Raw genomic sequence first — 19,218 nt, forward strand, 5'->3', positions numbered from 1 at the left:
CGCTTTATAGTGTCGATATACACGTCCAGGCCATATATCTGCAATCAACGGTATGGGGTTAGATGCCTAATGGATAGTTAAACACTGATTAGAGAGAGTGGAGAGCACGATTATCAAGTGATACCAGCCCTACAATAATCGGACCAGTAAGCACATCAACGGTCAATATCTTCACAATTCAAGGCCCACATTTTCTGTGGACCCACGAAATTCCTCGGAGGAAAGAATTTGCTTCAGCACGTTGTCCAATGAATGTCCCATCATTGAGCCCTAGTTAAACCTTCAAACAGGGTTGTCAAGCTAACAGGTGGCTAAATCATGCAATTGTTTGAATACATAGTTCTCCTGTTTGGGAGTCTTCAGTTACAGAGAGCAGTGCGTGTTTTTATGGGATTAGCTATTCCACGTCGGCCGCGCTAGAATCATGTCGTCCTCCGCCATTCTTCATTCCCGAACGGTTCTAATTCAAGCGCTAAAGTGTATTGGTGTTCACGCTTGCTAATTTCGACAGCTGTTTGAGGACACGGCTCTACTCCGGTCGGCATCGTCGTTCTCCCAGATGAAATTGTGAAATGTATAGGAAGGGGGAACTCGGTCAACTTTCTTGACGTCTGTGGAAAGGCATTAATACGCCGGGCAATCCACTGCGGGAATGGACTGATACTTCTACGCAAGACCACGAATCCTCAAAATTCTCAAACCATCATGCTCAATGGGATATGCCCGAAGTGGGAGAGCATGTTGTCGAAGGGTTTTCCGATAACCTTGTGACGTTTCCTTTAAGAATTCACTTGCGGAGAAGGCATTTTTACCTGGTGTCTTACTGAACAGAAATTTCGTTTATCGGCGACCTTAAAGGGGTCTTGGTCCTTGAAATATTTTATATTGGTGTTTTCCTGGTGGCTGTGTGAGGGTAAGTAGAACCGGTGATGGTCGAAGTACGCGAAGCTCTACCAAGTTTCAAAGAAGGAGGATCGCTCAGGGCAAGAGATGAAGTGAAGAGGCGTTAACAGTACCTCAAATGGTAACGCTGAGCACTGCACCTGAACAGGCTGGCCACTGCTTTGTGCATTTGGTCTGTACTTATCCACCTCACTTGGTAACGTATCTAGAATTGAGCTAATCTGACGTTAGGCTCAACCAAACGGATGAAAAATACGAGCATACGCAAATGTGTGCTTCGTGCCATGGATGACTTCAACAAAAAAATCGTTCAACTGTAGCACCCTTTCGGTGCCTAGCTGTCATGCTACCAGAAGGAAAAACGACGGCTGGAATACTGCCAGTTTTCCTAAACCACGACAGGGGGAGTTGAGAGGCAAAGGTCGGGTTCGAACCACGGGCCTTCCGGTCAGTAAATTCGCGCTCCGACCACTGAGCCGTCTCGCCCACTTCAACAATGCAAAAGCTTTTGCAGACAAATACCCATACACCGCTACATCACTACCCAATAGGGACGTAAGCTCAATTGGTAAGAAGATATTTTCAACACAAGTGTTAACCTCTGTGACTAATTTAACTAACAAAAGTTATTCTTCGCTTCAAAAGAGCCTCAGCGATTTCAGTCACGTCCTGTTTGATACTGAATTTACCATTGTTTACTTCCGTGTTGCAGTACATAGTACGACTACTCACCCTTTCCCTCAATGGGTTCCTCAACCTTTCTGAATCCGCTCCGCCATAAAAAGAGCACCGTTACATTGCGTGATTGTTTTACCGATTAGACTTGTTTTTTACACCTGATGATCATAGTCCCAACAACGACATGCGGTCAAAGGGTTGTAAGGTAGCCGCGGTACCCCGCTACGGAAATGCTAGAAGTAATCTGTTATCTGTATCCACAATCCCTTTAAAACAAAAGCTGGGAGTGTCAGGAGCTAACCGAATGTTAAAACAGAACATCGGTTTCACTGGGTCTCATCAGACGCAGGTTGTGCGTGCGTGTTCCTGCAAGCGCCAAATACAAAAGTGACCACACAAGACCAAGCACTTTGCCTGTGCTAGTTGGATCATTTGGAATAGTGGTTCTTAACCTGAATGCGCTCACCTCATTGAGGTATGAGATAGATCATCCGGTGGAGATGGCAGTCGGTTTTCTTCAGGAACTTGCGAAAGGGTTGTCGGACTTAAAGCAATGATAACCTGTTTAGAGGAACAACATGCTTAAGCCAAAAAAAGCGCATCATCTAGAATTTGAGACTTTCTGAGGAATACCTGACAAACCCGGGTGACTTGTCGTTCCGTGTATCCAGTCCACTACTACACGTCCTGAGTTATCGGTATGCCATTGAGTTTTGCCAAGAACGTTTAAAAACATCACGAGCTTGGATCGTTGAACACTGTCAAACACCGTCTAATTTTCAGTGTGAGTACAAGGATACCACACGAAGCTATTGACGTTTGCCACTCCACAAGTCAGCACTTTAAAGTCACCCAGAAAACCTCGTTGTTGCCCGTTTTTTCAGGAATGAGATACAGCTACATACCGTGACAATGAGGAGAAAAGTATATTGCGGAGAGGCAAAGAGACAGGAGACCGGAACACGTTATCATGTGTATTCCAACAGGTATGCGGGGAAAGGAAAAAATAATAAACAACAAGCCATTTAACCAGTGAAGGAGAATTGTTTAGTTGAAGCTCGCCATTCAGAAGTGAGCATGCAGTCGTGGATTCCAGCAAACTTTTCACGTCTCCATCACAAAGATCCTGCCCTGCTGGTGACAACGATCACCAAACAACTTATGTGTAACAAGGTTTCCACCGAACGGCTACCATATGCGTGATGTCCCCAGAGTGACCTTGAAAATTCCTCACTTGATTCCATCACCACTTATTTTTAGGTTGTTACGACTGTCAGTAAAACACGTGACGTTTATTTTTAGCTCGATTTCACAATTGGACGGCATCGTCCTGATGACAAGTTGTGATGAACGACAAATATGGCACCGAAATTAAGCATCACTTGAAACTATGTTTACCCCTATTTTTTTATTACCAATTCCAGCGAGCGTAACCTAATCAGACAGAAGAATGACGCTCTGTCGATAAAAACAAAAAGTACATAACATCAGTGTTCAACACTGATGATTTGCTACCGTACAGTCATAGTTCATTTTATAGCCTTTTTGCAGAGAATAAAATTGGGTGGATTCTGAACCCACTGCTAGCCTGTCACAAAGATTATGGGGTGCCTACTCCTGAAGACGCTCATTCAGGTAACCTGGATTGAAACCGACAGCTGACATCACTCAGCAGCTATCTCATGAAGTGACTCCAACCAAGCACATTGAAGATCACTAGAGCCTCATCCTGTAAGGCGAGTCGCACCGGTAGCGCCCAGGCTTTTCATAATCCCTTTCATGCCTCTATCAGATCAAAGGGTGTCCAGCACTCTACTTGCACCACTCTAAATTGGGCACGGAAAACAATACTCCTTTCATGAAACAACGAATCGGCGTGCGCACTCTATGGCGTAACCTCCGGAGCTTTCGATGGTGGACACAATCCTTGACTAAGGTCCCCGATGCACATTTTTTTCTGACTGCCTAGTTCTGGATTTGTAGACGCCGACACACACAAGCTATGGTTCTGAGATAGGGGTAATCAAGGGCCTGAACATATCTCAGTTCTACTGCTCGCCCAAGCCACGCCTCACAGCCGTACAGCAAAACAGTCCATGTTGTAGCGTGATGCACACCCCTTGAAATTCAGGGAAATGCCACTTTGACGCCACAGATGTCTCAAGTTAACAAACATGAGCCGAGCCTTCAATAGTTAAGCATTAAACATCCAAGATACATGTCATAGATTGCAACCTGTTCACCATTCTCAATTCAATTTCGGTGACTCTTCATACATGTTTGACTCTCCACTGATTTCCGTCAGTTTAACCCTTTCCGAAGACTCGCCGATTACTAGTCAATCAATTCGTGACATATCCGACAAACTTCCGTTTAGCTGACCCGCATAGACGAAATGCGACATTGCGCACTTAGCACGTGGCAGTTCTCTTCCTTAAACAATTTTTTTCTCTTGAGAACACCACCCACGCAGTGTCACGCATTATGGACTGTTTTGTGTCACTTACTGTGGAGCTGTCAAAGAGAGTATTTTTGGAGGCTGTCACGATGGTGCAACCGTGGAAGTCCAATGTACTGTTCGTCGTGCTGAGACTTCACCCAGACATTACTTGTTCAGGTGAAGTTTGTCCTGCTGCATAAGTCATGGCTCTGAAGTCAGTGAACCCATCACCAAATCATGAGCAATATTTTAATATTTATAACTTCATAGCTCAAACATTGACTCAAGATACTTCCATGATTTGAATTCAGTGAACCCTCGAAATTTGTCCGCTCGAAAAATAAGTATAAGCAGTCAGTTCTAGAATAATTAGATGACTTTGGGGCGTATATTAATAGCAGTGAAGAATTCTCAGCCCAGTGTGAATCCATGTGGCATTTCGGGGCACAGAAGGGAGTGAAATTATAAGCCACAAGTCCTGGTCGAATAAAAGATGCAATAGGAGGCAGTGCATTGAAGGTTAACTCAAAAACTATTCCAACTCTTTAGAGTACATTTTTGATCTAGTATAATGCTATCTAATTGGCTATATGAGGCACAGTACAGTTTCATTATCATATTCGAATATCCAAATAGAAAATGTGCTTCCTTCAGATTTGTAGGCCAGCCAAAAATCTCCCCTGCACATTTCGGGACGCCGCCCCTTCCACAACTTCTAACACACCTTCCTATCTATCAAAATGTTTCATTTGAGCTGTGGTCCAACAACCGCTCAGTCGAATTATGTGTGAAGGAACATATTCTCGCAAGTAAGTAGGCTTGAAACCGAACTTTCCGTCTGAGTGCTTTGCGCTTGCTGTCTCGGAATGTTTAACTATATAAATCCTGGCTGGTCACGACCGAAAAATTATGAGGCCACCGATAAGGCACCGTATAGATTTTTTAATTTGCAGATGGTGATAATTCCCTGGCGCTTTGTGGTGCCCCCCATTTCACAGTCGTACAAAAGAACTGTGTACAACTAGCGGCTTTCTGATTCCCCCTGGAAATAAATGCTTGATGTGGCCCGGTATCAGGTCCTAACGTCATTTGAAGGCTTTATATATAAAATTGAGTGCACATTCTGGTCGTACAGCACCGAGGTATCGGTGTCAATACTGATGTTCAGTCTCTGTCTCTCTGATGGCCCTGTCAATTCTCTGTTGATTAGCGTATTAGAAAAGAAAACGAAAACAAATCCTGAACTGAAAAACACCTGCTTTATAGGTCCGTTTAAGCAACTCGCTTTTAGGCCAACTGGTATTTAGGTTAAAATATCCAATTAATATGATGATCCACCTGCCTTTGTACGGCTGTGGTGCTTGGCCCTAAAAAAAGGAAACCTGCGAATGGCGAGATGCTTTCCAAACAGTAGTCAACAGATCATAATGTCAGAACGTATGGTCGTGCTCCTACTATCTATTTGTCAGCTCAGTAACGCCGGCCATCTTCTAGCTCACCCAAGGTTGTCTATTTGTATACCTGTAAATTTTCATGTTGTGGGGGACTTTCACACTCGTATATCAACAAAGTCCGCTTATATCATTTACGTTCCGTTGTCCTCGTCACTCCCTTGTCGTCTGTGAGTATTGATTCATGAGTTCAGCAGTTATTTGTCGGTAATGAACTCATCGTTGTCATTCACACACAAATGCTGGTAAGACGAACAGCATTCGTTTTTTTGCATATTTCGTACTGAAGGTCACTGATATGAAGGCAGGAAAAGCTTTGGAAAATAAAGCAATGAATTTCGCTTGGTTAAGACAGCTTGTAATAGGTCGCATGCAAATGAGGGAGGAATTGGCCCACAAGCACCTATTCTAGGTCTTTGCTTGGTGACAGTAAAACTAGTCACAATGGGACGGAATCATGATTCTGAAGAGAACTATTTTCGTTCACCATCTCAAACAACCTGTGCATTTTCCATTTTCAGGTTATTTAAACCTAGACTGGGAATGAATATTAAGAATTAGCTTCCCCTTAAATATCACACAATTGATTCACTGTGCTGTCCCTAAAAATCAAAAGTTCCATCCACTGAGGAATCAATTTCTCGATCAGCTTTATTTCAAAAGGCCATGACCTGTGTTACTGCGAGTACTGACGAGATATGATATTCCATTCGTTTGTTGCCATTTTCTACTTTTTTCGTTAAACCTTCAATTAGGACTAATTCCGTTGCATCTTGATGCCAATACATTTTGATGCCATGAGTGGTGACACAGTGTCCTTTTGTCCCAAAAGACCTGATTCTCTCCATACAACGCTTAAGCTTCCAGTCTGCAGAGTTACACTGATGGATTTTTGGAGAATGTCCAAACTCCGAGTAAGAACCTGAAGCTCGCCTTTATTGGACTTGTTACTCCAAAGTGTCACAAACGTATGGGTAGACGTGAGTGACCCCATTGAAATGAGCCGCTTTGCCAGATTCATCTGTTAAATTTTCCGATAAGAGGTGTGCTTTTTAGATAAATCCATTTTTGCGATTGGTCAGTTTTGTGATTAACCACTGGTTACACATTCACGTGTCCCAGAATATTGGAGTACTTGGATCGATAGTGGTCAGTCTAACCGTGGACATTGCTGAATTAGATGGATGGGATAACACCCTGTGGTACTGATCCGATCTTTCTCTGAATAGTGATACTGTTGTGAAGATTGTCATCCCATTGTACACACTGTAAGATTATTTTATTAGCAGTGGAGAACCACTCTAAAAGCGGAAAAGTCCTGCAAAGCATTATTGAGGAACGTACCTATTTGCAAACTTGATTCCCCAAAACTCATCTGCACTGCTCACTTTCTACTTAATCCTCCTGAACTATTGTTTGAGCTGATAAACGCAAAATTCACTTCGTTGGCTCATGGTAACGAGGACATTCAGATACACCCTCATTCTTGTGCAATTACTTTAGTCCATCCACCAATATTCAACAGGAAGCATAGCGCTTACAAAAGCAGGTTAACTAACCTGGTGAATACGTGCTGATTCCCTGAGTGGACACCATCAACGTCGTGAAACTCATCTACTAATTACACAGGACAAACTAAATCCACGGGTGATCTTCTGTCGACTATCGAAAAAACGGGCATTTTGTGAATGAAACAGCGAGTACTATTTTCCATCATGAATTCAAAAATACTAAGCTTGCAGAAGTGATTATGCAAATTCATTGTTCACTTCAAGTCATTACTCTGCATCAGATTTGACTCATCCCGCAATCAGCCAGGATGCAGAAAGTAACAATTTATTTAATCTGCTTAATGTTGTAAGGTAAAGTGTTCTGGCCACAACAACAGAATTCTCGCGTAAAAGGAGATCGAATGACTCATCTATGGAAGCCAAGCTTGTGTTGCTAACCGGCTGGAACAGTCGATCTACATCTCTAGTACCACTGTATCAGTGATTCGTCAGCATCCCTTAATCATCAGAGTGGATCACTTTTAGAGACCACTGCTGACTCACCCAGCCAATTTGACTCCAAGCTGTGTGCAGCTAGTGTGCCATGTTCTTTCAAGAACCTGCGCATGGTGCACTTCATTTCAAGTGCAGTCATCATAGTACCTGATTAAAAGAAGCACTTCAACGAATCTTATTTTTAGCGACTTATCTACCTCCAAATGGAGTGTCTATACTAAGGCCAACCAGATAAAAGTACAGTTCCTGAACAGCATTTATTCTAGATCATCAAGTGGGTGTAAGTGAGTCACGTGTTTCTTTGGCCAGCAGTGCCAAGCAAATGACTCCGGGATCACAAGTCCATAATAAGACTCATACCCAAAGCTTTTCGTTAAATTATAAGCTCTTGGACTGGTTGGTGCCAGGTTACACTTACGGTTTGAAAACTGGTCTTAGAAAATATATGATTATTCCCCACTCTTTGAATTTCTCACCTCAATAGCAAGTTAGCCAAGGAACCATCTCCAAGTTACCCAACCATCAGAAAGTTTTGGTGTATTCTTTTGACAATATCCAGTTCGAAATGTTCTTATCTAGATTAGCTTATCGCATTGAGTTCTGGAGGATCTGTAGGAGTTAAAACTTCAAAAAATGTTGAAAAAAACACGAATTTGTTATCTGAAGAGTTAAAACGCCATCACCTATCGACTGGTTCAACCTTCCATACACCTAACATAGCAGATCGGCTCGTCACAGGACGCAAGCGCTATTTGTTCTCGCCATGTACTCATTATGATACATCGTTCACAGTATGGTCGTGCTACTGGTCAGATTCAGAGCGTTTAACAGAGTAAGTATCGTGACCTGCATCAGCATAGCCATTGATCAATACGTTAATTTCGGACCCACCTACACTAATGGTTTGAAATAACTTGTGTTAGTCACATATAACAGGCTACAACGAATGTATCAGCCAATGGGGATGTGCAGGCCCAATGATTTTAGCTTATCTTCTGCAGGCGGATCGATATGATAAACAATAGGAAGAAGGAAATACATAAGTTGAACAACAGCACTAGTTCCACCAAGGTGGACTTGGAAAATATAATCGTTATGCTTGATTCGCCCACTCGGTATGACCTTCAGAACGCTCGTTTTAAACCGTCTTAATTATGTAGGCTGAATCAGATATTTAGAATTAAACCTGTTGGTAACGTGACGCAATATATTTCACTGAAATTAAGTAATATAGTTATTTGGATATTAGTCCATTCTTGGATAAGCCAAACCCAACTCGATTTACAAACGATGGCGCCATGAATGTTCGCAAACGAGCAACAGTATACTGAAACTCGATGACGTCATATCAGGGAAGTGTTCCCGAACAGGGAGGGGGGCTGTTAGATTTTTGGAAGAACCTGTTTGCCTTATTGTATTTCTTGTGTTGTGTTTCTTAAGGAAAGTTCCAAAACTCCGCCTGAAATACATGAATCTAGTTTAGGTTCTTATGAATATAAACGAGTTAGTTAAGAACAAGAAAGTTTGATGAATGTGGAAAAGGATGGCTAATAGCTCTATCTCGTATATGTTGATCGTATCCGTAAAGTTCGACACTACTTTGGCGTCAGCTCCAACCAAGACAGTTTTAATAACGGATTTCACTCAAAAGTGTTTAGTAAACCAGAACATTGATGCTAAGTTCAGTGGTAATTCCATCGAACCGAAAAAATTCATGCTAGTTGTGGGTGCAAAACAGAGTAACTGGTTTTTCGCTCTGATGCCACTACCTCTATAATAACTCTTTGGAATGTATCATTTTGTGTGAAAGTGTCAATTTCAGTGTTTTGGGCACAGCAGTTAATCCAGTGCGGAGATAAAAAACAAAAAAAACATAAGTCCACTGCATTCTCAAAACTCTCCATCAAGTGCGTTTTCTTGTGCCATTGTGAAATCATTCTATTCAGATTAAAGCCCGAAACTTTGCAAACAAATTTTGTTGACGATATTCCCATGTTTGCTATGACTGGTTTCTTCACAACATCAATCAGTTGGCACCTTTCGAACATCCGATCAACACGAATTAATTTGTGACCAGGTTTAACATAAGCAATGTTAACTTTGGAAACGAGTAAGTCAGACACAAATGCAGCAACTTTTTCCCTATTTGTTTATTTATACTAATGTGGAAAATTCTTTGTGAGGACATCCCTTGAAAAAGGATTGCAACCATTGATACGTGAATCTTCCAACGAGACAGTTCAAAGACGCTGGCTTGGTATTTCACGACTGCGTTTATACTAATGTGGAAAATTCTTTGTGAGGGCATCCACTGAAAGAGGATTGCAACCATTGATACGTAAATCTTCCAACGAGACAGTTCAAAGACTCTGGCTTGGTATTTCACGACTGCGGTTAGGCGTTTGAAACAGGAATTTAGAGTCAACTTACTTTTTTCGAACCAGAGTCAGGGGGCCAGGTGGCTCATTTGTTAGAACGCGTATTTACTGAACTAAAGGTCCGTGGTTCTACCCCGACTTCCACCTTTCGCCTTCTCCTGTCTAGGCTTGGGTGACCTGGCAGTATCCCAACCCTCATGCTACCTCTGGGTGGCATGACAGCTAGGCATCGAAAAGTTGTTACAGGTGGACGATTATTACTTATTATTTTTATTGATTTATAGTCAGTACACTTCATCTCCCTGTGAGATGCGTGTCCTCTGATATAAATCATCTGATAAGTCTTCACCTCTCCAGTTTCAGGGGAAACCCGGAAAATCTGATTCAACACTGGTGCACCACGAACCCTTCCGTCTACGAAACGCTGCGCCATGTAAGACGACTTGGTGACACTATTCTCCAGATCTCCTACTGTTGAGAATTGGAACAAGCCGGTCATGGTAGGCTCATAGCTCATTGAGAATTACAGCTCTCAATTCTAAAGCCGACTGTATCAGTATGAGATCATGAACTTTGCATGATTGACTAGAAGCCGACTTTGTGACTCAGTGTTGTGTTTTCATCTCAAGTCGAGCAGTATCTTGAAGATTGTGAATCCTGAAGTTTTCTCCGATCCTGATCAGTACACCTAATCCTACGTGACGTTGAGCGCATCAGAACCCTCCGTAATCGAATGGCCATTTGCTGAGGCCACTATAGGGAAGCTCTCTGGTGAATTTGTATTTCTCTCAGACTGCGAAGCTATACTAGTCCCTGTTATATGTCTTGCTCGACAGAAGAACTTCCTCATAATTTCTGGACTCACGTGAAACGGATCAAAGCGTGGAACGGCAACACAAGGTCACTTTTGTTACAGAGGTGTTATTCATGCCATATGAACGGAACATCTGTACACGTAAGGAAAGTTTGTTGTCACCTTTATGGGCATTTTGACAAGTTCCTATGAGACCAATAATACCTGGTTTGGTAAATTGTGAGGATTAAACAAAGATGAAATTTTAGGGAATTTCTATGCCTTTCCCGACAGTCAAAGATTTTGTCACGCTTTAGACATGCGAACCCAAATTTACCGAACAGAGTGGACAACGCAAGTTCGGCCTTCAAGCGGCAGTCGAATCTTATGACTATTAAGTGAATGCTGAAGTAACTCCAGTCTTATCTTCAGTGGGAAGAATTTTCATTTCCACGGGGCACCGTAAATAGTAGGTGAATAGCCATAGTCATAAAGTTTATCCTAGAAAATTGCATACCTAAATCACCGTGGCCAGGGAGACTGCGTATTTGTAATGATTTTTCTCAAGAAAACGGTCTGCAGTGCGTTAGAACGAAGCAGCCTTTAGGAATAACGCAATTACTACCTATTTCTTGACGCCCCTTCCAAAAACGCAGTTGTTCTGATGCTTCTATACAGCACAATTCTACTAAGACAATCCGTGAGACAGAGTTACATCTTTTAGCGGAAAATCAAACATTTTTATATGACATCTAACAATTATTTACCAAGTTTAACGGAAAACGAAAATATCGAGAAGTGAAGAATTAGTCAGTGAAAGTAAACGGATTATCAGCAGTTCTTCCGTCTTCATCTTATTTATGCTCCAGACAATCCCACGAACCTGAAGAAAATTTTTACACTGACTTCCTAATACAATCTCACTGGGGGAAGGTCTCGGGAGAGGGCAGGAATTGGTGCCCGTATGTTCTGTTTCCGAATAGGCAGGTTACCAGGTCTGAGTTGCGGAGATTCTTGTTGCCGGTCACAACCACGTTCAAGGCCGTACATATGTTGATTGGTATTTAACTCCGAAAACTGAGTGAAAGTAAGTAATATTGATATTGCTTTGATTCAGATGTTATACTGCTGTTTAGTAGCGTTCACACTGCTGGATCGAACGAGCTGGCTCCTTCCAAGAGATATGTATAGCTGATGTACTTGGCTTGTTTAGGGGCTTGTAAGTAGCCAAACTGTGGCTCCAAAAATGGCCTGGGTTCATAATGAGGGCGTGCGCAAATGTATGGCGGTAAACGGCAGACTGAACGCAGCTCACGTCAATGATGCGGTATAGATATTGTTTGCGTTGGTTGGTACGAACCAAGTTCGTGTACAAACGAGAGAATTTGTCGAATTCTCGCTAGTACTTTGTGGAAGCCAATACTTATAACGTTTTGTGTCAGACTCAGTAAACTCAGACAGACATATTGCGTCAAATGGAAGCCGTAGTACATGACTTTCTATATAAACACTGCGAGCACCTAAACACGTGGGGTTCACCCATCGATTCGTGTATGTTAGTCAAAAGGTTTTATATAGGCACCGTGATTGAGGAATATCCAACGTGATACACCGATGTTTCTATTTCGAGTACAATAGCAGCAGTCAGCGAAATTTGTTTAAACTGTGCTTCACTATATCGCTTCACTAATCCGTCATTTTATGTCGGCAAGTCTAGGGTTGAAATGTGAAGTTTACTTGCATGCAAGATGGACGGAAAGACATGCCAGCGGATGAACAACAACCAAGATAATCCAAAAGCTGTCGACTGACTGCCCTGAGATGCCTGCTCACTGTCACGCTTATGCATACGAGCTCGACAATTGATTCACTTTAGTGGATTAACTAGTAGTATCTCTGTGTGCTCCCGATAAGGCCTTCACATTCATACCGTCTAGATATACAAAGGGTTCCAGTGTGAACCGTCAGAAAGTATAAGACTGTCTGGTAGATCTTGACATGTAAAGTCTAGATACATGTGGCTTGATTGAAAAGATAAGCTTAGAAAGGCATCTAGACTTCCAGAGCAACAAGTCGCTGAATTTGGATCCCGATTGCAAACCGTCAAGCAACACTGTTGTGCTGTATGCATGTGCATAAAACACGTTGCTGGTGGGAAGCAGATGGCCTACCAAGTGATCATACCGGCCCACATCTCTGGGCCATTCAACGAGGCTTCCCAACCACCGAACTTGGCAAGCAGGTTACGGTCTTTCTATATTGTCGTTATTTAGGACCTTTTAGATATTAGAAAACAACTATTCAGTGCGTTATACATTTTGAAGTTTAAAGATCAGCCAAGATGAGTCAGATTACCATGAAGTTGGCAAGTTGTGATCTAATTTAATCAAGGAATTTTATTTCTTTCAACTAACAAGACCGTGCTCTATTACTTCCTGTTGATGATTTTCTAGATAGAAGAAGCTTCAGTCTGTTTAAACTTTACGAATTTTGGCTATCCATGAGTATCCCATATGCAGAATGCTACAACTATCCGAAGATTTCTTTTCGACATTTCATCCATGACGTCCATCAAGGTTACTATTTCATGTCAGCCATGCAGTCATGTACATCACTGAGATTAGCGCGTTCAGGTGGTGGCCTCAAATAGGCTGTCCTAATCAGTTGTCTATGCTTGTCAAATGACCAACCTGTGCAGCCTGAACCACGAACCAGAGTAAAAAAAAAACGCTCAAAGACACAACGATGACAAACGTGCAGGTTTGAAGGCAACACGATGCAAAACGCAGTTCGTCACATGCCACAAAGCTGTGCCATTTAGCAGCATCAACTATGGCATTTGTAAATGACAGTGCTACACATGCACATGGGTTTTCACAGGTTTTGTAATCAGTTGTTATGCACAAACATTTAATTCATGTGAATACTGGTTTCACCAGAAAGCTACTACAAAATGCACTTTTTGGAGGACAAATGTGCTGTGGCATCCGCGCAATATTGTTGCATAGCGTGGAAGAGGTTTGGAATGGTTACCGTTTCTGGGCATCCCGATAGACGTCGGTCGGTGATATGAGGAAATTCGGTAATTTTTATTATAGACTGCATCCTGTCAGTGAAGTCAGTCTGTTCCGAGAAGCACTATATAGTTGTTTCATCCTTGTTGGGAGTCACCAGCAATGAGTATCTCAACAAACACTGAGTTTCAAACCCGTGAACTTCCGACCAACAGTTGAACACATAACAATATGACCATAAGCGTCTGATCAACAACATGACTTGTGTTCACTTAGAAAATAGCGCAAATCACCCCTCAGTGACAGGAACCACGTCACGTGTTCAAGTATTGGGCAGCTTCCCGAGCGATGACTTTACTAACAGGACGAAATCTCTAGTGGACATTGCCAAACCTCCTCGCATCACCATCAGTCGTTGAGTGGATCGGAGGATAAATAATTCCACGAGATCAGTGAAACTTCCTTCTATGAAGTCGAAACTCGAGGATTCACGCAATAAGTGACCACCTCATGTTGTGTCTGTCATTGAAGAATGAGTGACGTTGTGTCCTGTGTAGGTTGTTGTGTCTGTCATTGAAGAATGAGTGACGTGTCCTGTGTAGGTTAAACTGATTCACACTGTTGTTTGTCTGCTCGACGCCTAACGGCTAAGTGTTCTGCCACTGGTTGGTGGGTCTCGGGTTCGAAATTGTCTGAGTTTGTGGAGGTGATCCGTGCTGATAACTGATGTAACAGCTACGCAGTGCTTCTAGGTTTTTCAGCATACACTGTCTCCCACAAAAGAATGAGCTCTCTATTATTGATTGTGTTATGTCACAATGGAAAGTGAGGAAAATATTTCTCTACGCAGTGCTTCTAGGTTTTTCAGCATATACTGTCTTCCACAAAAGGATGAACTCTCTATTATTGATTGTGTTGTGTCATAATGGAAAATGTCATAAAGGAAAATATTTCCGAACCTTCTCCCTAAGTTATAAGTTTGCACTTGCTCTGACTGCTTTAGTTGCCGCGTAGACGAACGTATGGTCGCGCACGATCAATGGGACTACTGTAGTCGATAACTTGAGTGAGGTCATGACGTCTTATAAGCGGAATTTTCGTTAGCTTACTACCGTGTCCTAAGACGATCAGATGTGTGTTTGTTTGTTCCCGGAAAAGAACTACGGTATACATTGGAATCAACAGTTTGTGAAACAGATGGTTGGGGGATTCGTTGAATACCGTAATAATTCGTTGCATAATTTAATAATTCGTTGTATAATTTTTATTGCCCACTATAAAAGGTGGTGGTCCATATTTATTGGATTCCATGGATGTTAGCCAGTAAGCACAACAACCACCCTTGAGAATTGTCCGGGTAGTTAACAGGTCAAACTACATCAACACACCATAGGAGATATAGACCATTGAAATGCGTACTTGGGTCCCCGTGGAATTGGTTCGCGGCATTACACAAATGTTATCGCGGAGCTCGAAATGGGACGATCTCTTTTGAGGAGGACCATCACCCGTGTCTAACCTGTACATCTACACTAAAGTCTCCTTAAATACGAACTTAATTAGCTTTTGTGTGCGTGGCCTCCAGTTTTCTGACTGGTCAACGCCGACTTCGGTTGACATAGAAATTAAGATAACTTCCTTGCTGATCTATCGAAGTTTTTGAGAGATGTAGAACGGGTGACCTACCGACTAAATATTCCCATTTTTGCAGAATAGACCAATTTGTGACCATCTGTATTCCGCGACGACCCATCGGTCAAGTGAACATTCAGATTTAGAAATGATGTTCACATACTATTGAATGTGCCCAAAAGATTTGATGAAAATGATAACACTATATTCAATGAAGCATTCATTGGTAAATAAAAACGGTTTTGGCGTGCGAATGAAATAAATCTCTCGGTTAATTTGTTTTTTTAATCGAATGTGCAACACAAAGTATGCATCGGGATTCTGTTGGATCACTTTGCTTCTCTCCGCCCTGAAATTTCTATATTCCATCCACTGGAACAGTTCATTTCCATAGTCTTCGGCAACAGAATTCACATCATCAAAGGAACACCCAGAGTCAATATTCAGTAAGACCCATATTGCGCGTGACCTGGTTTTGTGACATCCGCGACTCCATTTTTTTAAAGGGGGCGAAAATAGATTTAGCAGACTGTCAACGGTATTTACTAGGTGAACGTCATTTTCTGGCCAATCTTACGATACGATGTGCTCATGATTCCCAATAAAACTATGAAACTGCTGCGTAGTGCTTCTCAACTTTTCTTTATTAAGATTTGTCTCACTTACTAGACGAAGGTTGCATTCAAAATCCCAAAATCTCTTCAAAACACTAATGAAGAGGTCATCTGGTCCAGGAGAAGTATTAAGCAACGAGACAGTGGATCACGTTCCGAACATATAGTATCTTATACTACAAGAATGTTGCAAGTGATTACCTCGACAGACTGGGAAAATTCGCCTTAGCCGTCACATAATTGCACTCGAAGTAAGACTGCGCTGAATGAAAAACGGGTAAAAACAAATAAGCGGTTCTGAAAGGCCATAAAAATTAAACTCCCCGAAGAGCATGTTCTTCACTTCTTCTTTACGATTTCGGTTACCAAAGTTTGGAATACGAATGAAATTTCCTGCACTTTTGGACAACTCCGTGTATGGCTGACACCCGTTGCTTCAAACTACTTCCCATGCGCAAGGAAACCCGTCTACTAGAAATTTATGTGTTCTTGACTGGGTGGATTTTCACACACTGATTTGATGCTTTTTTTTCCTGAGTAGATTAGTTTTGTTTGTGATAGCGAATTTCTAATCCTGGTATGGTAGAACGATGCATTGGAACCCATTCTTTATTTTTGGCCATTACCCAGCAGCAGCACGGAATACAAGAGGGGTTTCTTTTAGTGCGCAAATCAGTGAAGCCCCAGCGAGAACATCTTCTTCTGTTCATGTCAGAAATCGGCCGACGTGCGACCAAAGGTAACTACGTTCCACCGAACACACCGAGATGTCCAATACTATGAACCGTTAAACTGACCTCATTTATGAAATCACCCAAATGTCATTAAGTTTCCCATTTGCGGATACATTCGGATTGCATCTAAGTGTGCTGAATGAATTTATTGATGTAACATGAGCGGCTCAAATTTTTACCTTTTATTACATGACATGGACTAGTGAATTTACCTTAATTAAATACGCCCTCATCCACATATTTTAACTGGTTGATCACATGAGCACATGCAGCAGTAAACCGTCACTCAGCTCCCTGTCTGATTGATTTTCTCTCAGGCAACACTGAAAACTAGGTTGTAAGGATTTTCATGACGGGACATGTTACTCACGTGGATGCTGAAAGTTGTTTGTACGGCAGCGAAGCATCGATGTTGAACACTGATGTCGTGCTGTCAGTGATGATGGTGATGATTACTCATAAGGTTGCTGAAAGCTATTCGACAGCCCACGACGGGTTTCGCCCCTCTTTTGGGGCTCATTAGGTAGGCACAGTTTTCGAGTTTCCGTCATCCTTGTGTTCTACTTAAACACCAAACGGTGTGCAGTTGGCGAAATATGTTTATTTAATTGTACAAAAGCATGAGGATTTTCGCCTTTTTGAAATTGCCTTTTTATTCTGGGTTACAGTAACACTTCGAAGCGTTTCGAAATTACTTGTGAACAGTCCGGGATTTTTTCAAAGTACGCTTTATTCTGGCATTCCATTTCGACGAGCCTATACTTTTTGAGTTAAAGGATGATACACGTGGAAGGAGTACTCGTTCCGCCAGCCGAGGAACTCTATACCCACTCACCCTCTAGTATATCATTTGATAAAGATAGGCCATTTGTCTCTCCCCACTATTTTCACTTCTCAAGCATTACAGAATCTACTTACATTTTCTGGTTTCCCCAGAAAAGCCATGAAAAGCATATCTACAGAAGAGAGAGGAGAAAGGAGGGTGGATGGAAAATTGGGCGTCCATTTTTACGTGAAATAGAAATAACAGAGCAATAGTTTAAAGTTTTGGCTGGAAAATCGAGGTAACAGTAAAATTTTTAACAGTACTGCGGTAGTTTTTCAGAGTCGGGATATTGTGAGACTTTAATATGCAATATAAGCTACAGGTGAGGCCAAGAATCGTGTTTGGACTGCTGTATCTTCCTATCTCTAGTGTATATATCACGAACCTTTAAAAAACCGCAGAATGCCAGTTTCTGATAAGCTCCTGAAAAAGACATAATTCGGCCACGAGTCTTTGCAAGGCACACCTACAGGATATAACCTAACCCATCCTTGTATCACAGCTCATATCACATGAGCTGATACCAATTTCCTCATCCATTTGACTTTTGCATAAGGAAGTCCCAAGAAACTTGCTGGTGGTTTTCCCCGTAGGACAGACTACCTATGAAAGGAATACTTTCGCTACGGAGTTATCTATTGGACAAACACAAACTGAACAATTTCAGACTATTGGACAGGGAAGCAAAAGTTTCATATGCATCTTGTTTATAAAACTGTCTATCCATCTTCTTCTTGACCGCGTCTTCCTGAAAGTTCATAGATGCTCATTGACTATCACTCAAACGTAAACAAATGCTACAAAGCGATTCCGCAAACTCCGTAATAAATCCCACTTTTCAGTAGACGCAAAGCGCATTTATGAGAAAACCACATACTACTCGCATGCTTCATCAGTAGCATCCACCGTTACACCTATGGTCTATAGAATAATCATAATTCTGATCAGGCCCAGTCAAAAAAACCCACAGGACTTCGAGTTAAAATCACAGGAGAAGTACTTTGGGCTATCATTATTGATTATTTTCACCGGAATGTAATGGTACAGTGGTATCACATGATTGACACCGTCTCAGTGGAATGACCAGCAATAATGTTTCCATTCTGTTAGCACTGGTAGGGGTAGTCATTCACCAAATATCCACCTAATATCGCAAACCCTGTTCATTTTTACTTGTTCGAGGTACGATAGGGGTGATTTGCTTACTAGTTTAAGCCAACCACATGAAAAAGCGTTTGGCCTCCAGTCGGCTGCCTAATGAATTTTATACGTTGATTCCTAAAATTTTTGTCCTTTTAACTGGGGCACATTAATTTTCTGGGCAAATTCATTCTTACTTTGAATGTTTCATGACTTGGTTAATCAAAAATTATGCCCATTAATTTTGCTATGGCAACCCACAGAAATCTCTTACTATCCTCTCCCTTCCGCTGGCTGCTTATCCATGAATCGGAATAACCTATTAGCATGTCTATGGATTCCCGGTCAGATCGAATTCCTTCTCATACCCAGTTCACGCTTCTTCCTTAGTTGCAAGTGATTTGATGACCATCAGCAACTTGTCTTCCGTTTCTACCCAAGAAAGACGATCGACTTGTGAAAACGCCGAATTCAATCGAGAACTAAGCTGCAGTTTTGAGGCCATTTTTATCGTTTTTTTCGCAAGATACGGTAACTCTACACCAAGTATTGGTTGAGAATATTTTGTGTAAATGGTACTATTCCGAAGTTTCTACGACTGGGCAATCA

General features: G+C 41.9%; 1 protein-coding gene across 1 annotated transcript; it reads right to left on the reverse strand.

Annotated features, from left to right (window-relative positions):
• Positions 1-1,197: 1,197 nt before the first annotated feature.
• On the reverse strand, positions 1,198-10,373 carry T265_03289 (hypothetical protein; the record flags this gene model as incomplete). The annotated part of the gene is made up of 5 exons (XM_009167735.1): positions 1,198-1,435; positions 2,048-2,142; positions 3,479-3,589; positions 3,665-3,766; positions 9,966-10,373. The coding sequence occupies 5 exons, from the start codon at positions 10,371-10,373 to the stop codon at positions 1,198-1,200; spliced, it is 954 nt and encodes a 317-aa protein (XP_009165999.1).
• Positions 10,374-19,218: the final 8,845 nt, after the last annotated feature.

The sequence above is a fragment of the Opisthorchis viverrini genome (assembly GCF_000715545.1).
Source record: "Opisthorchis viverrini unplaced genomic scaffold opera_v5_47, whole genome shotgun sequence".
Taxonomy (NCBI): Eukaryota; Metazoa; Platyhelminthes; class Trematoda; order Opisthorchiida; family Opisthorchiidae; genus Opisthorchis; species Opisthorchis viverrini.